This window comes from Prunus mume, linkage group LG3 (assembly GCF_029339155.1).
Source record: "Prunus mume cultivar Tortuosa linkage group LG3, ASM2933915v1, whole genome shotgun sequence".
Classification (NCBI taxonomy): domain Eukaryota; kingdom Viridiplantae; phylum Streptophyta; class Magnoliopsida; order Rosales; family Rosaceae; genus Prunus; species Prunus mume.
The window spans coordinates 2,823,457-2,847,857 of NC_142700.1; the positions used below are offsets into that span (position 1 = coordinate 2,823,457).

Here is a 24,401-nt window from a genome sequence, read left to right on the forward strand (position 1 = left end):
ACCATTCTATGCTTATATATGTAGACTAGTTTATTTTTGAACCTGGGTGTTTTACATGATTGTTAATTATTATGCATATGCAATTACCTTGAACTTGTGGAATTTAGCAACAACAAAAAAATTAATACGTAAAAGAGACTAATTTAAGATAAAATTAAATTTTATTCCACTGAGGATATAATTGACTTCACATAAATAATTTGATTTTCCTATATCTTCTCCAACACATGAAACACTTGGTAAAATCATGTGCCAGTAAAAGGAAAGTCAAAAAGTAACAAATTACTCAACCATGCAATGCAATGCAATCAAATGTTGTTCAGCTCCTCCACTACGACTTGTCGTCATCCGTTGTTATGCTGCCGTTATAATCAAAAAGACAAAAGTCATCACAATACTTATAGCGATCAACTTCCGGGAGTGTCCCAAGGCCTTTGTAGCAGTCATCGGTCTCAAACTGATCATCGTTTGCCATCCTCGTCATTGCTCTTCTCTGTGACGGTGATGGTGATGGGGCAGGCTCAACCCCCGCCAATGTAGATGGTTGCATAGAGGTTTTGATATGTCCAGTGGCGTCGTTAGCTTCCTCACATTGTATGTGCGGCGAAGAAGCACACGTCATGGACAATGCAATTATGGTGTTAGCTTCTTGCTCTTTCTGAAGTTGTTGTACAAGTAGTGCTAGAGATGATGATGATGCATCTTCTTCATCCCTAGCTACATAGGTATACGCCGAAGGTGTAGGTATGTCAGCAGTAGCGTTGTGGTTGTTGCTATAGCTTTTGGCATTGGTGTTGGTGTTGGCATCGGCGTAGTTAAGGTTGGAGTCCGGAGAGTTGCCTTCGGTGGTGGTGTTGCTGTTTGAGTTGTTGGCTTTATGGTTGGTTGTTTTGTTGTTGTTGTTGTTGTTGATGCGTGAGGGGGGCTTGGCATGTATTGATCCTGCTCTCGTTTCTGTGGAGATGTACTGTTTCCTCAGCATGGAAGTAAAAGAAGCTTAGTTAAGACAGCATTAATTGAGATAAGCAACATGAATGAAATCTATATGCAACATGCAGAATTAAAAATACAGAAAACATTAACAGTTCATATCTGTGTAAGATATGACTTCAGTTCATATTAATGGTCTTGCCATAAACTCTAGAGATTTTCTCCTTTTGGGAATATCATAATTATTATTCTTTTTTGTGAAAGGTTACATGAAGATGAGCCAAAACACCAGTTTTAGTCTTCTATTCTGTAGTATTAAAGATGCTCTTAGGCTGTCTTTTGTATAAGGCAGGTCCTGCCAACTAATTGGAAGCGTTTCTAAACTCTCTGGCCAGTCAGGTGCAAAATACTCGTGTTATTGCCAACACATCTCCATCAATAGCCTTCCTATTTTTTTTCATACATGAACCTTTCCATTTGGTCTTATAACATGTACCTTCACAAACTATCCTTCTCAAGATATAGTCATCGTAATGGAAAAAGATAAGCTCAAACAAGCTCTTCAAATTGTATTCAATTTTCAAAATACCATTTTAAAATGCAACAGGTTTTGTTTTAAGGAAGAAAAGAAGAACTCACAAGGTTTTTGTCTTCATCCTCCAAAAGACAAATGAAATCTCCCACCTCCAACTTGTTTTGCTTAACAAAGTCGCCTGTTGCATTAAAAAAATGGAAACTCTGGTTAGTAAAGTGAACATATTTGCATTATTGTCAAAGAGAGTGACCCAAAAGCAATGAGATTTATTAGCAAGTGTGTCAGTTTTTTTTTACCTGTGTTCTCTAAGAGGTACATTCGACTTTTGTTATTTGACCAATACCTGTGTTGGTTCAACAGACAGAAAAAATGGCTTCAATTAAGTGGCAAAAAACTCTTGCTATAGATGGGCTTGCTTGCCATTAAAATATTAACTTATAGTATTGTCCATACACTTACTTATACTTCAAGCCCCACTCCTGGTCAGAATATACATCTCTGATCATCAGCTGGATGCCTTCTTTGTCAGAGAGCATTGGAAGGTTTTCCTCTGCTTCTTTCTGTGAATGAGGTGGTAGAACACGGTATTAGGTCAGCTTGGACGATATCAGAGAGTTTCATTTCTTTTAATATAATGTTCATAAAAAGATGAGGAGAATCATTTTGCACTAGTCAATAAGAGTAAATCAAATCAGAGTAAAGAAGTAGGTTGGTTGGCCCTTTTACTTCTTTCTCTTTCCCTTAGAAAAACAAAAAACAAAAAAAAGGAGTAAAAGGAGTTAAAGCCAAACAAGCGGAAGATTTTACAGGCAAACAAACATCACCTTTGGAAGGACAATCCTTCCCAAAGATCCAACATCACTGTTCTTCAACTCCTTCTTAAACATCACTCTCAGTTTCTGTAAAAGAAAAAACAAAAGACACAGAATTAATAATGTAAAGAAACACATGCAAAATTCAGATTTGAGATCACAAAATCTACACCTTGTTATCCGGTGTGCAGAACGTGTAGAGGTGTTTGTTGATGTTCTGCATATCAGCACCAGCACCAGACGATGACGTGGACATACTTCCCCGATCATCATCCTCATTCCACGGAAATGGAGCATGCCTCCTTGAAGATGGAGAAGAAGACTCAGAAGAAGCAGCAGCATTGGGATTGTTTCTGCTCAAACTCCTCTGTCTGGCCATCCTTCTCTCCTTTCTCGCCGCCTTGGAGACTAATGCATCCAGAGTCCATCCTGATCTGGCCAGGCTGTCCTGCTCTGTGGACACTACCACATTTGGCTGGCCACCGATCAGGAACGGATACATGGGCAGACCGGCCTGCTGATAAGGATATGAGTATTGGAATTGCAGGCCCGGATTTGGTGCTAGATACTGTGCCGGATAACAATAGTACTGAGTGGTTGAAGGACTACAAGTTGTTGAAGGGGAACAGCTCATTGGTTCACAAATGGACAACTGTGAATGTTGTTCTTGGGGAGCGGAGGTTATGGTTGATGTGGAGGGGATGGAAGGTGGGTGGAAGTTGTCCATTTCCAGATTTGTGAACACAAAGAGTGTTTGTTGACAGTGAGGGTGGTCTTTGGTTTGGTGTTGGTGATCAGAGAAGGTGGTGGTGTTATCCTGGTTTTATGTTAGTGTGTTAGTGTGTGTGTGTGTAAGCTGCAGGCTATGGGGAAGCTGGGAAGCTTGGGATGCTGCCAATGGAGATAAGCCAGGTGTGGCAAGAGAGAGAGAAACACATAAGGGGGTGCGGGGGAGTGGGCAAGGAAAGAGAGAGAGATAAGAAAAAATAAAGATAAACATAAAGAAAAGGCCGAAGAGGAGGGCCAGCGAGTGAGAAAATTGGGGTGAAAGAAAGAGAGAGTATGGGATGGAAGAGTAGGAGCTGTCAGATAGGGTGGAGTGAGTGACAAGTGGCCGGAGGCTGGTGGTTTTGGAAAACCCATCTGACCAGTCTGTGAAAAGAGAACAGAATCAGAGAAATGGTAGACAGCAGAGAGGAGAGGCTTCAAACTTGGCGCCTCTTATGGTTCAAATGTGGCAGACTTTCCTTCTGCCATACCACGTTTCTTCCTTCCTCTGCTTCTCTGCCTCTCTGAAGACTCACTCTCACTCTCACTCACACTCTTTCTCTCTCTAAAGCCAGCATCCCAAGCGCCTACCAGCCTTAACCTGCAACAAATTATAAGATGGAAAAGTTATTGGAGTGCTATTTTCAGGGATGATTTCCTCTCTTCACAACCAGGCTTCACGGTGTCTCATATGACAAGTGCTATAAATCTCACATAAGACAAAATGAAGCCCAACATTGCAAATTAAGACCTTCCCCAGAAATACCACACCAAGAACTCAACCTCTTAGATTGTTATTTTTTATTTTTATTTTTTATATAATAAGATTTTTTTGTTAGGGGGTTAGGTGTCGTTTTAATTTATTATATATGTTTTAATTTTATGTAATGTTAGGAATGTGAGTAAAAGATTGTTATAATGTTGGGAATGTGAGTAAAAAAGAGCAGCACAACCTGATGAACTCGAGGGATTTTGAGTTTTCATTTTCATCTTAACTTGAACCACTTCAAGTTCATGATCTGATACCATGTCTTGCCTGCTTGTCATTATATCACCCACAAAGTGAGAAATGAAACCGCCCACGAGTCCATCCTGCATAAAAAACATTTCATCTTTACAATCTTATGGTCACAGAAGCATGATTCGTTCTATGCAGAAAATGCATACATATAGTGCCTTCCACTATTCTCTTAAACTGAAAATGGTGTCAAGCATTTATAAAATATAATGAATTGTAACTGATAATAATAATAATAATGGAAATTCATATTTATCTCCACAAGTTTGTCATATCTGTATACGCTAAAGAGGAAACCATATATCCCTTTGGTTAAAAATGGAAGCAAATTAAACTTAAAATTTTGCCACTTCATGATCCTTCTTTCTTGGGTACGATTTTGATATCTTACCAACTCCAATCCATAAGGTGGTGTGAGGTAATAGAAAAACAATATGAAACAAGACCACGGGCAGAACCTATAGATAACAATCTAAGCACAGAAGGTAATCCAAACAACACATAGACAAACTGGGGATCCTAATAGAGGCCTGATAACTGTTATACAAAATTCACACACAGGTACCTGCTGAAGAAAACAAAAAATCATTTATAATATCATAGCAGCAATGCTGAAAGAAAATTAACAACCATGCCAGAAGAAAAAAGCCATATGATGCAGTATTGCTACCTAGTACTTACAGGGTTAGCCACAGAATCACTGTGGTATTCACTTTGACTAGGAAGCTCCATGACAATGAATTGCTCCTATACTCATCACCAGAGTGAAAATTCAACTGCTTCTGTTATAAATGAAGAGAAGGTTTGATAGCAACAACAGGGAAGAAAAACTTGAATACTGAATTGTGAAGAGACCCTAAGACAACTAGGATTTATATAGAGGTGATAAAGAGATTCGACAAAGCTTCATGCAATCCAAACATGCCTAGGTGATTACACCTGCCCCAGACGGTTATATAGATGTCGATCATGGAGAAAAATCGTCAACCTGCAGAACGTGGAATCATATAGAGGTGACAGAGGTTCGACAAGCTGCATGCAAACCAACACCTGCTCCAGACGGTTATATAGATGGCAATCATGCATAAAAGCAAAACGCTCAACCTTTGAACATGGATTCATATAGAAGTGATAAAGAGATTCGACAAAGCTACATGCAAATCAAACATGCCTAGGTGATTACACCTGCCCCAGGCGGTTATATAGATGTCGGTCATGGAGAAAAACGCTCAACCTGTTCAACGTGGAAAGAACTTATTTTCGAAAAAGACAAATTGGGTAAGTCGATCAATTTATCATTATGTTCCGTCCTCTTTTAATTTTTTTCATAATAAAATTACGAAAGCATCGCATAAGAAAATGTACATGTACAAAGCTTACCTTAAAAACAAGCAGCTGAATGTAGTTTGGCCACCCAATTGGCCTTCATTGGCTTAAAATACATAAACTTATCTGAAGTCTTAACCTGACATAATGATAGAGAACGAATACCAATATGGTTTAAGCGCATTAGTCAAGAAAAGTTTCCAAAACTTAAGAGAAGGTAGGCTAAATATGCCGTGAACAATTTAAAGCATGATTGAAGACATGTACAATCAATAATGGTGCTATATGGATTAGCATCTCATCAATCTCCTGAAAATCAGAGTTCAGACATGGAAACATCCAAAAGCTGCAACAAGCCTAATATCACAACACTACATAATGGTTTGAGAAAGTTATCAAATTAAATGAGGGTTGTTATCCAAAAAAAAGAATAAGATTTCTAACTTGGTTCAACACTAATATTTGAACTTCTAGTTATTCTTCATTTCTTTGAGAAAATGAATTTGAGTTCAATTTCTTTCAGAGTGGAAAAGATCTGATATAATGTTACTTATGCTAGACACTCAACAGAGCTAACAATATGAGTAAGACATTTATGATAAATGGCAGCACAGAAATTAGCATTTTGTGATCTCCTGTAAATCAGATATTCATGACAGACGGAAGTGCAATATGAAGTGAGGCTTCATTCCTTTCAGAGGACAATGAAGAAGGAAAATGCAACATCATCCTTTATGTTATAAGGATATGTCCAAATGGTTTTTACTCAAAAGTGCTATTGATAAGACTTCTTTTATTTCATAAGGATATCTTTATTTCAAATTTTTTTTTTCTAAATCATGCTGTAAGTTTCAGGCAAAATGCTAATCTTGGCGAGTGATGCTGATTGGTGCAATGCACATTTTGTTCGCTGTAGATTTTGAATTTCAAGTGCTACTCATTGTTCAACAATAACTACATCAAATCTTCAAAAGACAGAGATCTAGACCAACATGGCTACTTATTCAAATCCGCAGGGCCAACAGAATCTGAAATCCCATAAGGGAAAAAGTGAGGATATTTTGATATTATTAAAGTTCATTACAAACTACCTACAAATCATCCTCCTGCAGTTAGATACTATACAGTTCTACCACAGTCAGTGAACAAATAATGATAAATCAACCAGGACAAGGCATTAACTATCATGAATGGTAAAATGCTATAAATTTTAATCACGCAACTATATGGAAACCTACATATATCGTTAGAATTCAATCCAGTTCAAATTAAGCAACTGATAACTGAAAACAGAAACAACATTAGTCAGAGTCTTGTTGGCACTTCCAATATAAAAACACAATGGGCAATGCTTCACAGATGTTAGTTTCCTTTACTGAACTAAGGTAGTCATGCCTCATACTGATGCATGTAAATATGATACTTGCAGGAGATGACATGAATGCTATGCAAAACTAATATGGAACTAATGAATACATAAATGAGTCAGGGAAGGGGTAAGCAACAACTTTATCGCGAACAAACAATATGAACAATTTGAATGGCTGAAGATGGCTTCTCCTCTCTTAGATGCATTGCTTGTATCTGCAGCACATGCATGAATTCCAGCCACAAGCACCATTGTTTTTTTACAGATTTTCAATTTTTCTTTTAAAGACAGTACAATTGGAAATAAGCATTATTGCTCATCAAATGTCTTAACAAATACTAGATTTGTCATTGCCTGACATGAGCAGCCTGTGTTCATACACTTATTTCAGTAATGCAACAATAACAAAGATGAGGTCAACTTAGAAAGCCAATGCCCTAGTTAACTGAATGTCACCATAGTTTTCCAAGCAGTGAAAGTTTTTGGCATGCAGGCAGGATCAATAAAGGGTTATAGTCAAAGATTTGTCTAGAAAACTAATACAGATGATGGAATCTATAAGAATAAGCCTGCAATTACTATGTTCATGCCTATGTGCAATATTTGCATTCAGATTTTTCCAATCCAGGTAAACAATATAAGTTCAGAATTCCATTAAGCTTCACACACAGGCTAGTAGGTTAGCACATATAAGGCTAAACACGTCTCATAAATCAAGCTAACAAATCAATTTGAGCATGAGGCATAGGAGGTAAAGAAGTGAGAGCGTTAGCCCAAAGGGGTGATACTAGTGTGCGGGGTAATGAGTTAGGATTATGATAGGTACAGAGTTCGATTCCTGCCAATGTGAAAAACTAAATAAAATAAATTAGAGAAACAACAATTTATATGATAGAGGAGTCTCTTTTTCCCAATTCAACCATCTAGGGATTAGAATATGATGAAATCGTAAATTGACATATTTGCACATATGTGATATTTGAGTAAAAGCAAGAGAGAATTTTGTCAGCACCTGAAGATTGCAATTCCCAAATTAACCTCGGTGGAAGCAGTCGTAACGGAAATCGGGAAGAATATGCCCTTATCCCGATTGGCATTTTGCCTGACGGACTGACTGAAACCGTCGCCCCAGTAAAAACAACTGGACAACAACCACAACACACACACCCTCTTCAAAACGTGACATCATTTTGACCCTTCACTGAATTAATTGGTTCTAATTAATTTCCAACCTGTTCTCTTCTCTACCTTCCGAAGCAATCTCATTTCCAACCTGTTCTCTTCTCTACCTTCCAAAGCAATCTCAATTGGTTCCATGTCACTTTTGTCACCTAATATTGAATCGGATTGGATGACTCAACCCAATCTGATCATAGTGGCTTAATTAATTTGTGGATTAGAGACACCAAGTTCGAACCCCCATAGTATCTGTCTTGTGTATGAGAAACTTCTGTCCTCGAGTCCTGACCAATTCTTGTACTCTAAAAAAATAAAAAAATAAAAAGTTCACTAAAAGACTCAAAATGTGGGCTGAAATTATAAAAAAATCCAACACCCAAAACACTTTATAAACATACCCAAAATCCATCATTACATACACTCAAAACCCATTTATAAACACATCCAAAAAAATATATAATTGTTGATTTTGAAGTTGATTTTAAGTGTGTTTCTATGTTTAAATAGTGTTTGAATTTTTTTATAAATACATGTTTAAAATTAAATTTATTTATAAATTTGTATAATAAAAAAAAGGCCTAAAAGAATTTTCCAAAGCAAATCTTTTATTTTTGATAGCTTTCTACATGGATTGGATTGAAATGAATGCCCAAAAAGTTTGAAGGAAAAATAAATGGGCTTCAAAACTATAGCCCAAGCACAAACGGGGCCTGGAAGCACCACTGGCAACAGTAGCCAGAAATTATGTCGACAAGGGAGGCTGAAGAAGATGTAACTATCTCAGCTCCCCACCAACCAACTACTACACGTGTCGAGCAACACGGCTCCCACCTTACCCTCCCCAAACTCGTTATAACATGCAACCCCAGAAAGAGGTGAGATATTATCAGAAACCAACGTCGACACAGAAGAAAAGAAAAAAAAAGGAAAAAAAACAAAAGAGAAAACAGAGCAACCAAACATGGCAGTGATTTCCCTAGCCAATAATGTCGCAAGGCCTTTTCCTCAAGCCTCTTCCTCAATATCTCACGGATATTCCTCTCGCAAAGTCTCCCTGGTCTGCTTCACCTCTGCCTTCAAATTCTCCGGGGTAATTAATTTACACTAACACTCTGTTTCTTCATCTCATGTAGGCATGTTTAATTTCAATGGAACTTATATTTTGAATTTCAGGGTCGAAATGCTTCGGAAGAGAACAGGGGATATTATTCAAGGGTTGACAACAGGGGATATGCCGACAAGAACTGGAGGAAAAAGGAACGAGACGTGAGTAGGAAGGCAAAAGAGACCGTGGAAGATGGCCTGGACAAAAGCAAGCAAAAAGCAGAGGAAATCAAAGACACGACCAAGGAGTATGCACAGGGTGTAACGGAGACGGTGGCAGAGAATACAAAACAGGGAATAAACACAGCAGCAGAGACAGCAGAGAGCGCAAAGGAGAGTGCCAAAGAGTACGCGTACGAGACAAACAAGAAGACCAAAGATGTGGCGGGGAATGTAGTGGATACGGTCAAAGAGGGGACTAACAAGGCCGCAGAGACGGCGGAGAGTGCGAATGAGAAGGCGAAAGAGGGCGCGTTGGGGGTGAAGGAGAGAACAGAGGATGCGGGGCAAACGGTGGTGGACAAGGTGAAGGAGGGGACGAGCAAGGTGGTGGAGACGGCGGAAACCGTGGTGGAGAATGTGAAGGAGGGGACAAGCAAGGCGGCGAAGGCGGTGAATGATACGATCAATCCTGATGGGAAGAAATATTGATGTTCTGCTCTGTGAATCTGGTTATCGATGGATTTACCATATAAAAACTACAAATTGGGTCTTTTCCTTCAACCTCTGTAATGGCATACACCTATTTCAGTAATGCATCATTAACAAAGATGATACTTATTTGTCAACTCAGATGGCCAACAATGCTCTAGTTAACTGAATGTCACCATAGTTTTCCAAGCAGTGAAAGTTTATGGCATGCAGGACCAGTAAGGATTATAATTTATAGTCAAAGTGTCGTGTAGAAAACTAATACAGATGATGGAGTCGATAAGAATAAGCCTGCAATTTCTATGTTCATGACAAGGTGCAATATTTGCATTCAGATTCTTCCAATCCAGGTAAACAATACAAGTTAAGAATTCCATTAAGCTTCACAGCCTTGTAGGTTTGCACATATAAGGAAGGCTAAACAGGTCTCCTAAATCGAGCTGACAGATCAATTAGAGCATGAGGTATAGGATTTAAAGAAGTGAGTGTGTTAGCCCAAACGAGTGATAGAGGCGGCGTGATGAGTTAGATTACGATAAGTTAGACTACAATAGGCGGGCTAATGAGTTAGGATTACAATAATGCTTTAGATTACGATAACGATAAGAGATTACGATAGACAAGATAATGAATTAGGATTACAATAATATTTTAGATTACGACAATGAGCAGAGCAGAGCCAGCATGAGACCCGTGTGGTCCCAGGCCCCGACTCCATTTTTTACCTCTTTTATTTGTATATTATATATCATATATAATATTATATAATATTATGTTAGTTTTAGGATAATTACCCTAAAATAAATTAATATATTGGGTTCTTTTTGTCTACAAATAAACCATAAAATATCTTGATCTCCCTTCTACTCATTCTCCCTTAAATCTTCTAGGTTAGTTTATGATATTTGCAATATAAACTCCTAAAGTTTTAACCTTTTTTTATCTTCCTCTTTTTTTTAAAGCTTTGTGAATTTTTTATTTTCCTAATTTTTTATTATTTATGAGTTGAGTACCTTAATATTGCGTTTTATGAACTCTTTTTTGTTTTTCGTTTCTTTTCTATTTTAGAATATAAATAATTAATTTTTAAGTCTTTAATAGTGCAGATGATGAAATTAGTATTTAACCAATTTAAAATATGAAATTCATGATAATTAATTTATGAAGAAAATACAAGTTTTATGAAGGGTCTCCTCTAATGTGAAATCCTGGCTCCACCACTGATAATGAGTTAGGATTACGATAGGTACATGTTTCAATTCCTACCCATGTAAGAAACTGAATAAAACCAAATAAGAGAAATAACCATTTATAAAGAATGATTTATGTAATATAAAAACCCCATGAAGAGTAAAGGGAAAAACACAAATCTTTTGTGGGGGTCTATTTTTCCCAATTCAATCATCTAGGGATTAGAATATGATGAAATTGTAAATTGACATATATTTAACGCAACCCAATATAATCATATCGTTAATCTACGAAGTATCCAATTTAATCCAATACTAGATACTAAAAATGATCTAAAAGAATTTTCCAAAGCAAATCTTATAGTCTTTCTTTATTTCATTAGTGGTGGGCTTCAAAAATAACTTGAGCTAGCGTTACAAATATAGCCCATAACACAAAGGACCTTACCATTTCGGGCTGTCCAAGATTTGATCTGGCCCATATTAAGATTTCATCATCGGACTACTTAAGAAAGAATATGTTACATGTGTAACTACCTCAGCTCCCCGCTAATTGACTATCACACGTGTCGAACAGCACGGCTGCCACCTTAGTCTGGCCAAACTCGTTATAACATGCAACTCCAGAGGGTGGTGAGATATGATCAGCAACCAACGTTGACACAGAAGAAGAGAAAAGAGAAAGTAAAACAGAGCAACCAAACATGGCAGTGATTTCCCTAGCAAGAAATGTCGTCTTCAACCTCTCGAGGTCTTTTCCTCAAGCCTCTTCCTCAATATCTCTCAGATATTCCTCTCGGAAAGTCTCCCGGGTCTGCTTCACCTCTGCCTCCAAATTCTCCGAGGTAATTAATTAACGCTAACACTCTGTTCCTTCATCTTATGTGTATAGGCATGTTTAATTTCAATGGAACTTATATTTTGAATTTCAGGGTCGAAATGCGGCGGAAGAGAACAGGGGAGATTCAAGGGTTGACAGCAGGGGCTCTGCTGACAAGAACTGGAAGAACAAGGAACGAGAGTACGGGTCTGTTGACGTGAGTAGGAAGGCAAAAGAACCCATGGAAGAAGGCCTAGAAAAAAGCAAACAAAAAGCAGAGGAAGTGAAAGACACAACCAAGGAGTATGCACAGGAAGCGAAAGAGAAGACAAAGGGAGCAGCGGAGATGGTGGCAGAGAAGGCAAAACAGGGAACAAACAGAGCAGCCAAGACAGCAGAGAGCGCCAAGGAGAAAGCCAAAGACTACTCGTACGAGACAAAAAAGAAGACCGAAGATATGGCGGGGACTCTAGCGGATAAGGCAAAAGAGGGGACTTACAAGGCCGCAGAGACGGCGGAGACTGCAAAGAAGAAGGCGAAAGAGGGGGCGTGGGGGGTGAAGGAGAAAACAGAGGATGTGGCCGAAACGGCGGAGGAGAAGGTGAAGGAGGGGACAAGCAAGGCGGCGGAGACGGCGAAGGATACAGTGAAGGGGGCGTGGGGTGCGGTGAAGGAGACAGGGCAGAAGATTAAGGAGACGGTGGTTGGGGCGCCTGATGAGGAGGTTGGGGTTGGGGTTTTGGATGAGGACACTAGAGACAGTGAAGATGAAATTCATGTTGATGTTGATGGTGTGGCGGAAGGGAAGGTGGTGGGTGGTGATGTTGTGGAACGCAGGCGGCGTGCTGCCAATCCTGATGGGAAGAAATATTGATGCTCTGATCTGTGAATCTGGTTATTGATGGTGGTTTTAGGTTCTCTGCTTTTGCAGAACGTGCATTCTAATAAATCTTAACCGTTCAAACAATCCAGTTTTGACTTCTCCATATCATCAGCATAGTTCATCTTTTTGTAAAATCAGAAAGAACTGATAATGCCCCATTGAATCAGTTTCTTGTTCACAGTGACATGTGTTAGCCTTTACATGCATTTACAATATAAAAACAGCAAATTGGGTCTTTTCCTTCAACCTCTGCTACCACCTTTGAAGCACTCGAGATATTCTAATTGATTAAAGATAGGATTTGAAGTGCCAATGGAGGTTTTACGAAGCTTTCAAAGCTTTCCCCTTTCCCTTTAACGAAGGTTTTACAGAGCAACATAGATTGATGTGCAGTGCAGTGCAGCGCAGGGCAGAGCAAACATTTCATTTCTTGACATAAACCATCATCCTAAATAGAAAGACTATCTGTTGAATTGAAAGCAAACTCATCATAAACTCATTTTCTAATTACTAGTGTCCACTAAACATAATTAGTCACTAAAATATTTCAACTCATGCATTTATTTAATTAGTCTCTTGCGATGTCATCGCCTATGAAGATAACTTGAGCTCTCCAAACTGTCCAGACAAATGATCATTCCCACTGTAGATCACGTGAAGATATCCATCGTTATCCTTATTTTCTTCATCGATTGCAGACATCAGGACACCTGTAAGTTAACATTGGAAGAATTATGGCGAGCGCGCGCGCGCACACTCACACACACACACACATATATATATATATATATATAAATTGATTTGCAGCTCACCAGTGGGAGGTTGAGTAGTGTTCTTGAAAAAGACAAACATGGGCCTTCTGATATTACCCCGTAAAAACTGAACAAATTTTCCAAGACGCATATCAGAAGGGATAAGGAATCTGCATCCAGAAAAAATGGGCAATCACTAACAGTTTTTGGTACAACTGCTAACTCCAAATGAATGAACAATACATATGACACTTAAAAATACAATACTTAAACAAGAAAAGCATCATAACTATTTGGTTTTTCCCTGACATATAGAAAAGCATAAAAGAAAAGTGAACAATCACAGCAATACAAATAAAGATAATCAAAAAACGAGGGAGTCGGCAACTAACTTCTTCATGTTAATGTCCGGAATATCACTCCCTGCATCCTTCTCTACACTCACCTGCATTGCATGCATGGAGGCTCAAATTAAAATTTAGAACAAAGCATATGAATGCAAAGGAGGAAGTAAACATATTGGTGAAATTCGTACAGGTATACAAAGTGGATACTTCTCCCTCAAATCGGCACCTTCCAAACTTTTTTTTCCGTTCCTCCTCCAGCCTCTCTTATACCAATTGTCTAAGCAAGCAATGGCCCATATGCGTTCATACTTTCGTTTTCTGCTTTTTTTCGCTAACGGAATATTTCTGAACATATATCAAATGCATAAATTAAAATGAATAATTTAATTGTACAAAGCAAGATAATCAAAGCACAAAGGGAACTAGCAACAAACTTCTTCTCGTCACTGTCAGTGCCATCAAACTCACTCCCTGTCCCTGCAGCATTCTCCACTTTGACCTGCTTAAAGCTCCACTGATCAATGCCTGCCTAGGAAACAAGTACACACACACACACACACACATATATATATATATGATTCAGAGAAATTGTTACCGGCTTCTTCTCTTCAGCTTGCCTACTTTCTGAAGTATTATAGTCCATAACCATCAGTCACAAGAAAGAAAACATAAAAGTTAGACAAAAACTAATCATCTATTTAAAAGATAAACCATATTCAGTATCAACCCTGCATCCATGATTCCATAAAAATTTTAAATTACCTAACTACAGAGACCATCTTATCACAAAGAAGAAGGAAAACTACACACACTGTAAAAAAAAAAGAGAGAGAAACAAACCCTGAGAACAGTCATTCCTGGAAGAGCATTCTTCTGCCATGGCGAAATTACAACAACTGACTATTCTCTGTGATAGGATAGGACCCAGCTCTATCTCAACCTTAACTCTATCCTTGAACAGAAAACCAATCTTGATATTACTCTAACAAATCCAAAATACAAGCCGTCTTGCTTTGCACAACTAATTAATCAGTATTTATACTGACTGACAAATTAGACTTTGTTAAGGACTTTAAACCAACTCTCCTAAAAATTCTCCACTAATATCTGCCAACGGAGCCCATTGAAAAGGGCCTTAAAACAAACCTATACATCTGGCGCAATGAAAACACAACATCTAATAGTACTAAAGGGACTCCATCACTCTGGAAGTTGTGATTTTTGTTTTTTTTAATTGGGCTAATAGTGTTGAAAAATTACAAAAAGGAAAGAGAATTGGAAATAGGCCCAAACTAGCCAAATTAAACCGTCTTAAATTGATTTTCTTTGGTTCAATTTCTTCCGTGATTTTTGTCAAAACCAAACCTATCCAAACCGTTATAAAAGCAATGCACCATCAACTCACTCTATAACTATAGCATGCCTGCCTGCCTGCCTGTAAGCAGCAAGTAATTTACCTCTTACTTCACACTCACTCACTCTGACCTCCATCGTACAAGAAAGAATGAAGATTCAATCTTGACCATTACATTACATTACATGGTCATCCTAAATAGAAAGACTATCTGTTGAATTGAAAGCAAACTCATCATAAACTCATTTTCTAATTATTATAGTGTCCACTAAACATAATTAGTCACTAAAATATTTCAACTCCATGCATTTATTTAATTAGTCTCTTGCCATGTCATCACCTAGTTAGGTGAATTAAATGACTTCAGCAGCAGAACGAACCATAATAAGCCCATGTGCCATCATAAAAACCCGTCGTTTTGTTCTGTCCATTAATTCAGACGACATGTTAAAATGGCCAAATAGTGTCGCTGGATTTCTATAACTAAGTGATGTGTTTTAATCTTCACCATTGCTTGGAACTTGAAACCAACGATCAAGATGACTAAGTGATGTGTTTTAATCTTCACCGTTGGTTGGGACTTGAAACCAACGATCAAGATGTGCAACAGAATCCCACCTGTTTATATAAACCACCTCTGGCTCTGACTTGAGGCGCCAAACCAGGACCATCTAACGAACTAAACTGTCGATTTTTCCCATTACACCGTAGAGTTGTAACTTCTTTCTCCACCACATTCAGAGAATCCAAAATCAAGTATCGATTTCTTTTCAAGGGTTGATAGTTTTCTTGGTAAGAATTATCATGGAAAACGACAACAATTCTGATATGACGGAAGAAAGTGGAGTCACGAATCAAGATTCTATAAGTCTTTCGCTTGAAGCTCTTCAAGCGATATCAGACTTGAACAAATCAACCATGGAAGATGAGGGAAGCACATTGATCATGTCTGAAGAAATTGTGGGTCGTGACCACCGTACTGGACTGGCGGGTGAAGCAGAGCAAGAAGAAAGTCCAAATGTACGCTGGGTTTTGCTGGGTAGGGCTGAAGAAGAAGGTGATGTGAACTCAAAGTCCCTCAATCCTTCTGACATTGCTGAAAAAGAACACGCTGATTCACAATTTTGGTTTATAGGCAGAAAGATGGTAAATTCAATGTCCCTCAATCCTCATCTTGATTCTGATATTTCTGATTCTGAAGGAGTTAAAAAAGATTTGGATTTTGAGTTTATAATCAGAAAAGATGAAAAGCAGATGGTGGGTTTGGATCATCATAATGTGAAATCAGTGTTCTTTAATGACAAAATGGTGGGTTCGGATGAGATTTTGGGTTCATTGTCGGTGTGTGGAAAAGAAAAGACTGATCAACAAGACCTCAATAATCTTGTTCCTGAATTTGCAGAGAAAGAAAACATTGGTTTTGGTTCAGGGTCGAGTTCATGTTGTAGTGAAGGGGTTGAAGCTTTTGAGTTTATAATCAAAAGAAAAGATGTCATGAGAGCACATCATCTTGAACTGGAGGCTACTGGCCTGAAGAAAGAGGTTGCAACCCGTGGCATTCCATTCTGGTATGTTATACTTAAAGAGCATTTGTAAATTGTAACATATGTAGCTTGCTAATGGCTCTTTTACAGTCATTATACGTACATTGTAATGATGGATGAGTTAATTTGTTTGCAGTCATTATTATTTTCCATTGGTTTCGTGGATAACCTGCTACTTATAGTTAATTATTAATTTAATTTTTGGTTAATTTAATGCAGGCATGTGAATCATGTAATTAAGAGGAGTCGGAGCGTGAAGATATGGACATCATTGAATGGCATCATTGAAGGTGAAGATATGGATGTAGATGACCCTGATGCTACTGAAAGTGACAGTGACGATGACATGGATTTTGGTGACTACAATGGAAATGAAGGAGAAGATGCTATCGGGGATGAAGGAGGAGTTGATGGTCAGAGCAAAAAGGTGGCAGTTATTAGGCTATATCAGGAAGAAGAATACACCTGTGGGAATCTAACGATCAATGATTACCATAACGCACATCAGTTGGAAGAGGCAGTTTACAATCTCGTTCTGGAAACAAGGGCAATATTTCGCCAGCGATACCTCATGCCATTGACCACCGAGTATATCCTGAGGTATCGAAGAAAGAATAGTCCACAAAATTGGACAGACCTTGCTATATTTGAAATGGACTGGGAGGAAGTTGCTGCGCGCCTATTTGTAGTTAATGCCATGGATAACACTGAAGATTATTTAGACCATTACTATTTACCGGTGTTTAGGAGGTCAGTTGACGGAGCATCCCAAAAAATTGGGCATTTGTACCCTTGGGACTATAGGGATGCAGAGGAGTTGGAGCGTGCTTGTAAACATGTCCTCAGCAAACATGGTGTTTTAGATATAATGGAGTACAGTTTCCAGTATTATGGAGAAGGGAATGAAGAACTCCACATATTTGAATTGGATTGGCAGCAGGTTCTTCAACTTGACCTCCTATCACGTGTGTACGCCACACATAACGTTCCAAAGGAAGGAGATGGAGATGATGGTGTGTAATGCTTATGGTAGGCTAGTGCCATCTCTAATCATCCTGTGGTGTGAAGGACTTGTGTTTCATTGAAATGCCTCATGTGGAGGAATTAAAATACATGTAAAGTGATGTACTGGTGCTTAATGTGCTCACTATTGGTGCAAAGATGATGTGTTTTTCAGCGTAGTAGGGGCCTTTTGTACAATTTCCATACTCGTTTTGCAAAGAAAATAATGTGATCTCCATTTAACCATGGGGCAGAACGGGTACATAATCTGATTTCGTATTTGGGTCAGGGTCAGTGTAATATTCAGCCCTCAATTCAAGGAGAGATTATTCAAAGTTGCCATTCTATTAGAGAATGAGTCGTTGTCCTTCATGGCTTATTTGCAACATAAGCAAAAGCTTTGTGGCTTATTATGTGATATAACCCCTGCTTTCTGCTTTGAGGCTTTGAGCTGACGCATTCACATGCACATTGCAATGCAAGTGTGGTCTCCAACACCAACAACAGGGTAAGCAATTTACAGCTTAAATTTGGAAGGGTGTGTGCAGCATGTCAACTCATACTTGCTTACCAAAAAAATAATAAACATAGCTTAAATTTATAATACTGTTCACAAGATCCAGCATACATGAAAAGGGGATCCAGGACTTAATATATCTACTATTACGTAACTTGGAGGGAGCACAAATTATCTGAGTCCAGTCGAAAGATTTCTGTCACTTCACTTAGCCTTTGGTAATGCCACATATATTGCTTGTAAGTTTAGGAAAATTCCCCTGAAAAGGCCAACCAGTTTGTTAATGAATCGGGATAAGATATCAGGAACCAAAAAACATGATGTATATTATAGAGAAAAAAGGAGATTAAGCTTATAGCTTGTACCAGCCAAAAGCGACCAAGCTGTGGAAGACGACACGGAGATGGAGTGGCACATACTGGTGATTTATCCAACCCAGAACAGGCCAGACTGCATTTTCATTCATCAAGGTTTAAAATGTGTTATGTTTCCTGATAATGTCTTAGTATAAAAAAATACAATGGAGATAGAATTATACCGTCCACGATGTGCATTGCACTGACAGGTAGTACTTCTTAATTTTATTCTTCACATGCATCCAGGGTCTTCCTGTGTTTCACTCAATAAGCAGCAAAGTGCACATGCTAACATGCCTCTTTCAGGCTGACTATCTTCGAAACTTTCAGAGTTGTTTGACTAATAACATTATAATCTGATATACAAATCATGCAGCGCTTAGATCTTAATCAAATTTAAGGGCTGATAGGAACTACTGTATTTCTCACATGCCAACATGTCAAACATAAACAATTGATGATCACAAGTTTTGACATATTATATACTTACCTTCCACAACCAAGACATAGTAATTTGATTATGAATTTTAGAACAAGCAATGAATTCTTCTTTATGGGCACAACCTTCTTGGCTACTGTTTTTGAATCCTTCTTCCCCTTGAAAATCTTATCAAGTAGTAAATGTAGGAAATGCCCAAATGGTCCAAGATAAACAGCTCCAAAAAGCTGCATGCAGAAATGCAAGGTTATAATGGAAAACACATTTAATATTACCTGTACACATCAAAATTGACATATTATATTAGCAATAGACAATTGTGCTTGTAGCAAAAATTATAAAGTCTTCTTTCTTTCAGCACATTAATACTTTAGGGCCAAGCTAATAGAGTCCTGAAGATCCACCCAAACTTCTTACAGAATCTTCTCACAAAAACAAAAACGTACAAATCACCCAATAATGATTGTAATTATGATGCATAATGAGTTTTAGCCATCATCCCTGACAACAATGCTGTATATTTTGCATTTTATCATGTTACTGGAATATTTTATGTTTGCTACACTAGTTTCTAAAAAGGGTTCGTGATATTATCTTCTTTAACTGCATGCCTTAATCCAAAAGCCCAGGTCAGGGGTGTGATATGCAGGGTGAGGTTACAGGCATCCACCTAATTGAAATGCACTGTGTTATGTTGGTCTTTCAGACCAAATCTATCTGGGAACATATTCTAATTAAGGTCGAACAATGGCTATGAGTTTAGGCAAATGAAATGTGTGTGTGTGTGTGTGTGACAATGATCTAACAGAAAAGAGCATCAGTAAGCTACGGTTGGGAATTGGGATTTTTCCATTCATTTAGCTTAACTGCTTAGTACCCAATTATACAGAATAGAAGAAAGGAAAACACAGTTGCGAGCGCGCGCATACACAAATCAAATATACAAAATCTTCTGTGTAGTTGGAAAACCAAGAAACCAAAATAAAATGAGGACCTTACCACTTCGAGAAGCAGACGTCTTAACTGACGTTTCTGAATCCCGGTGAGCTTCCGAGACACTATGTCACTGATCGCTGACAAAACCCCACTGTAGTTGCCAGTTGGAATAAGAAAAGAAGGTATCACCAAAAATTCCCAATTAACAGCATTTGATGGCTAGGACCTCAGAGTAACTAAATTATCACAAGCACAGGTCATAATTGAGTTTAAAAGATAATATCTTTGAAAACCCAGATGAGAAACAACCTAAACTTTCAGAAATTCTTTTCTTTTTTGGCTTCCTCTTCTGGAACTAAGCAGGGGTTTAAACGGAAAACAGAGGAAATCAAGGTAAACCCTTTACAAAATTGGACTGAACCAAACAACCCAAGTGAGATTAACAGAGACATGGGATTTGACCTTAGTTCTGAGACGATGATGCTGAAGCAAGTACTGCTGCAACCCCTTCTTTTCAATCGAACCCATGCTTTCCTTGTTGCAACAAAGTCTTCCAATGGCAATTCTTGAGAGGCAAAAAACTGTTTGCGCTTTTCAGTTTATAGTTTGGATTGAAATATCTGAGGCATTTAACTGTTAAACTCAAGACTGCGAGTCAGAGACGTTTGTATTGTAATTTCTAATTTGTATGGTCCTGCATTGAAACCTTCCCCCAAGCTTAATGTAGATTGATGCTTTGTTTTGAATTTCATATGCAGAGTAGGAGTAGAGAGACTATGGGTCGTGTCATGTTAGTATCATATGGTTTAGGGTTTACATGTCAAGAATGCTCAAATTTGATCCATTTAACAAACGTGTCGTGTTGGGTTGACTCATTCATTTTTCGTGTGGGTTTCGAGTTATATATCGGATTGGCCCACTAAGTAATAACATCTAGTAACTAGTGAGGTAAAAATGTAAAACAAAAAAAAGTACATAAAGAGATGACTATTCAAAGAATTTTGATAATTTAATCAAGTAATTGTATTTATTTTTTTACAAATTTATAAATAAACCCAATCTTAGACATGTATTTATAAAAAAATCCAAGCACTATTTAAACATAGAAACACACCCAAAATCAACCCCAAAGTCAACTTTTTGGGTGTGTTTATAAATGAGTTTTGAGTGTGTGTAATGATAGGTTTTTGGTGTGTTTATATGTTTAAATAGTACTTGGGTTTTTTTATAATTTCAACCCCCATTTTGGGTGTTTTAGTGAAACTCCCTTATTTTTTTTGGTACAAGTTTCGAGTCATGTCGGAAATTACCACCTCTAAGAGCATCTCCAACCGATGTGTCAAATGTGCCACATAGACATTTAACAGCTAGAAATAACATCTCACACCATTCCAACCGATGTGTCGAAGCTAATGTGGAATGAAGACTGGAGGTTGAGATGTTATTTTTGACATCCGAAAGCAAGATGTCAAATGAATATTTTTTTTTTCTTTTCTTTTTAATTACAAATGAATTAACACTAAAATGTAATAAAATAATAATTTAATTTGACATATCAGGTGGAATGTAAAGCTGCATAAGATGTCAAATTGTCACATCAACCATCAAATTTAAAATTGATGTTTGATATTTGACATCTCCCTTAAAGATGCTCTTAGAGATGCATACAACTTACAACAAGACATCATATATATATACACACACACCAAATATCACCTACTTTACTTCCCACTCACTCTACAGTCACCTAATATTAGAACGAAGATATTCATTCCTTTTATGTTGCTTAAATTCTGAACATTTAAATTAATTATAGATACAATATAATGTAATATTAATGTAGACTTGGCAAATTACCATTGGTACTGGTCGGAATGTCAGTCTATCAGCAATTGGGTGGGTGAGGATAGCTTTACAAAACTTTTGAAGCATATGGAATTGTGGGTAGGAGTGTACGAAATCCTTATAAGTTGTTTACTAAAAGGTTAAATACTTTTTTGGTCACTGAGTTTTACATGAAAATTCAATTTGTTCACTCAGTAAAAAAATTTAGCCAAATTGATCACCGTGTTTTCCAATATTTATAATTAATAGTTTTTTTGTTATCTTCAATTAAGTGCAGTTTTTTTTTTAGGAAGGAGAAAAAAGGGGGGAGATGAGGTCAAGGGGAAGGAAGGGGGGAATAGGGGTGGAGACTCATCCTCTTAGATGGCCAGCAGTGCTGATAACCCTAGAGAGAAAAGAGAGGGGGGCATGGAGAGAAAAGGGTATCGTACGTACGCGAGTCGTGATCATGTAAAACTCAATATTCAATCATCATATACCATCCTAAAGGACGGTGTGTAGGAAGCAAAAACATACACTCATTTGCTAATTAGTGTCCATTAAACGTAAAAGATAACTAGAAAGTCACTAAAATATTTCAACTCCATGCATTTCTTTCAGTAGTCCCATCCAGCAGATTACCATGCATTCTGAGGTCACCTATGAAGATAACTTGAGCTCCCCAAACAATCCACTCAAATGATCATTGCCACTGTAGATCACGTGAAGATATCCATCGTTATCCTTATTTTCCTCATCCATTGCAGACATCAAGACACCTGTAAGTGAACATTGGAAGAATTATTATAACTGCAACTTTGGGAGTAACACACACACACACACATATATATGAAGCGCAAACAAAAAAAATTGATTTGCAGCTCACCAGTGGGAGGTTGAGTAGTGTTCTTGAAAAAGACAAACATGGGCTTTTTGATATTACCCCGTAAAAACTGAACAAATTTTCCAAGAAGCATATCAGAAGGGATAAGGAATCTGCATCCAGAAAAAATGGGCAATCACTAATAGTTTTTGGTACAACTACTAACTCCAAATGAACAATACATATGACACTTAAAAATACAATACTTAAACAATAAAAGCATTATCTATATATATACATATCGAGAAGCATAAAAGAAAAGGGCACAATCACAGCAATACAAATAAAGATAATAAAAAACGAGGGAGTCGGCAACTAACTTCTTCATGTTAATGTCCGGAATGTCACTCCCTGCATCCTTCTCTACGCTCACCTGCATTGCATGCATGGAGGCTCAAATTAGAATTTAGAACAAAGCATATGAATGCAAAGGAGGAAGTAAACATATCGGTGAAATTCGTACAGGTATACAAAGTGGATACTTCTCCCTCAAATCGGCACCTTCCAAACTTTTTTTTCCGTTCCTCCTCCAGCCTCTCTTATACCAATTGTCTAAGCAAGCAATGGCCCATATGCATTCATTCTTTCGTTTTCTGCTTTTTTTCACTAACGGAATATTTCTGAACGTATATCAAACACATAAATTAAAATGAATAATTTAATTGTACAAAGCAAGATAATCAAAGCACAAAGGGAACTAGCAACAAACTTCTTCTCGTCGCTGTCAGTGTCATCAAACTCACTCCCTGTCCCTGCAGCATTCTCCACTTTGACCTGCTTAAAGCTCCACTGATCAATGCCTGCCTAGGAAACAAGTACACACACACACACACACATATATATATATATATATGATTCAGAGAAATTGTTACCAGCTTCTTCTCTTCAGCTTGCCTACTTTCTGAAGTATTATAGTCCATAACCATCAGTCACAAGAAAGAAAACATAAAAGTTAGACAAAAACTAATCATCCATTTAAAAGATAAACCATATTCAGTATCAACCATGCATCCATGATTCCATGAAAATTTTAAATTACCTAACTACAGAGACCATCTTATCACAAAGAAGAAGGAAAACTACACACACTGTAAAAAAAAAAGAGAAACAAACCCTGAGAACAGTCATTCCTGGAAGAGCATTCTTCTGCCATGGCGAAATTACAACAACTGACTGTTCTCTGTGATAGGATAGGACCCAGCTCTATCTCAACCTTAACTCTATCCTTGAACAGAAAACCAATCTTGATATTACTCTAACAAATCCAAAATACAAGCCGTCTTGCTTTGCACAACTAATTAATCAGTATTTATACTGACTGACAAATTAGACCTTGTTAAGGACTTTAAACCAACTCACCTAATAATTCTCCACTAATATCTGCCAACGGAGCCCATTGAAAAGGGCCTTAAAAAAAACCTATACATCTGGCGCAATGAAAACACAACACCTAATAGTACTAAAGGGACTCTATCACTCTGGAAGTTGTGATTTTTGTTTTTTTTAATTGGGCTAATAGTGTTGAAAAATTACAAAAAGAAAAGAGAATTGGAAATAGACCCAAACCAGCCAAATTAAACCGTCCTAAATTTATTTTTTTTGGTTCGATTTCTTCCGTGATTTTTGTCAAAACCACCTATCCAAACCGTTATAAAGCAATGCACCATCAACTCACTCTATAAAGAGACATTGTAATTGATTAAAGATGGGATTTGAAGTGCCAATGGTGTTTCTCCGTAAACATGGAATTTGTTTGTGTTTCTTTTAAATTTAAAGGTTGCAACTCTGGTGATATAATTGAGGTTAGAAGGATACCTTGTCCCATAAGTGGGTGCTTGCTTTTTAAGCTTTGTCCAATCAGG

General features: G+C 37.7%; 6 protein-coding genes and 1 long non-coding RNA gene across 9 annotated transcripts; 3 read left to right on the top strand and 4 right to left on the bottom strand.

Annotated features, from left to right (window-relative positions):
* Window positions 1-142: 142 nt before the first annotated feature.
* LEC2 (AP2/B3-like transcriptional factor family protein) lies at window positions 143-8,062 on the bottom strand. 2 transcript variants are annotated; one of them, XM_089047823.1, is made up of 9 exons: window positions 7,771-8,062; window positions 5,444-5,528; window positions 4,745-4,845; window positions 2,450-4,137; window positions 2,290-2,364; window positions 1,925-2,025; window positions 1,762-1,808; window positions 1,570-1,643; window positions 143-967 (listed from the first exon to the last, which is right to left on the bottom strand). In XM_089047823.1, the coding sequence occupies exons 4-9, from the start codon at window positions 3,002-3,004 to the stop codon at window positions 332-334; spliced, it is 1,488 nt and encodes a 495-aa protein (XP_088903949.1). In that variant the 5' UTR covers window positions 3,005-4,137; window positions 4,745-4,845; window positions 5,444-5,528; window positions 7,771-8,062; the 3' UTR covers window positions 143-331. The 2 variants fall into 2 exon arrangements, with proteins under 2 accessions (XP_088903949.1, XP_088903947.1); XM_089047821.1 differs by having other exon boundaries at window positions 4,745-5,297.
* A 751-nt stretch (window positions 8,063-8,813) lies between these two features.
* On the top strand, window positions 8,814-9,829 carry LOC103324788 (uncharacterized). The gene is made up of 2 exons (XM_008226895.2): window positions 8,814-9,027; window positions 9,111-9,829. Exons 1-2 carry the CDS (start codon window positions 8,899-8,901, stop codon window positions 9,690-9,692), a joined length of 711 nt encoding a protein of 236 aa, XP_008225117.2. The 5' UTR covers window positions 8,814-8,898; the 3' UTR covers window positions 9,693-9,829.
* Window positions 9,830-11,057: 1,228 nt separating this feature from the next.
* LOC103324843 (uncharacterized) lies at window positions 11,058-12,831 on the top strand. Its single transcript, XM_008226955.2, has 2 exons — window positions 11,058-11,727; window positions 11,815-12,831. The coding sequence occupies exons 1-2, from the start codon at window positions 11,587-11,589 to the stop codon at window positions 12,574-12,576; spliced, it is 903 nt and encodes a 300-aa protein (XP_008225177.2). The 5' UTR covers window positions 11,058-11,586; the 3' UTR covers window positions 12,577-12,831.
* Window positions 12,832-12,992: 161 nt separating this feature from the next.
* On the bottom strand, window positions 12,993-14,694 carry LOC107880646 (autophagy-related protein 8C-like). The gene is made up of 7 exons (XM_089047824.1): window positions 14,525-14,694; window positions 14,280-14,308; window positions 14,119-14,183; window positions 13,873-14,029; window positions 13,730-13,782; window positions 13,398-13,507; window positions 12,993-13,295 (listed from the first exon to the last, which is right to left on the bottom strand). Exons 1-7 carry the CDS (start codon window positions 14,562-14,564, stop codon window positions 13,177-13,179), a joined length of 573 nt encoding a protein of 190 aa, XP_088903950.1. The 5' UTR covers window positions 14,565-14,694; the 3' UTR covers window positions 12,993-13,176.
* A 1,015-nt stretch (window positions 14,695-15,709) lies between these two features.
* On the top strand, window positions 15,710-17,830 carry LOC103324844 (uncharacterized). The gene is made up of 2 exons (XM_008226956.3): window positions 15,710-16,606; window positions 16,802-17,830. Exons 1-2 carry the CDS (start codon window positions 15,843-15,845, stop codon window positions 17,601-17,603), a joined length of 1,566 nt encoding a protein of 521 aa, XP_008225178.1. The 5' UTR covers window positions 15,710-15,842; the 3' UTR covers window positions 17,604-17,830.
* Window positions 17,831-18,151: 321 nt separating this feature from the next.
* LOC103324789 (uncharacterized) lies at window positions 18,152-20,638 on the bottom strand. 2 transcript variants are annotated; one of them, XR_001677516.2, is made up of 6 exons: window positions 20,295-20,638; window positions 19,896-19,983; window positions 18,948-19,123; window positions 18,640-18,813; window positions 18,467-18,551; window positions 18,152-18,360 (listed from the first exon to the last, which is right to left on the bottom strand). It is a non-coding gene; the product is annotated as an uncharacterized LOC103324789 (long non-coding RNA). The 2 variants fall into 2 exon arrangements; XR_016125662.1 differs by having other exon boundaries at window positions 19,896-20,068.
* A 1,482-nt stretch (window positions 20,639-22,120) lies between these two features.
* Window positions 22,121-23,825, bottom strand: LOC107880647 (autophagy-related protein 8C-like). The gene is made up of 7 exons (XM_089049010.1): window positions 23,653-23,825; window positions 23,412-23,440; window positions 23,249-23,313; window positions 23,003-23,159; window positions 22,860-22,912; window positions 22,543-22,652; window positions 22,121-22,435 (listed from the first exon to the last, which is right to left on the bottom strand). Exons 1-7 carry the CDS (start codon window positions 23,690-23,692, stop codon window positions 22,317-22,319), a joined length of 573 nt encoding a protein of 190 aa, XP_088905136.1. The 5' UTR covers window positions 23,693-23,825; the 3' UTR covers window positions 22,121-22,316.
* Window positions 23,826-24,401: the final 576 nt, after the last annotated feature.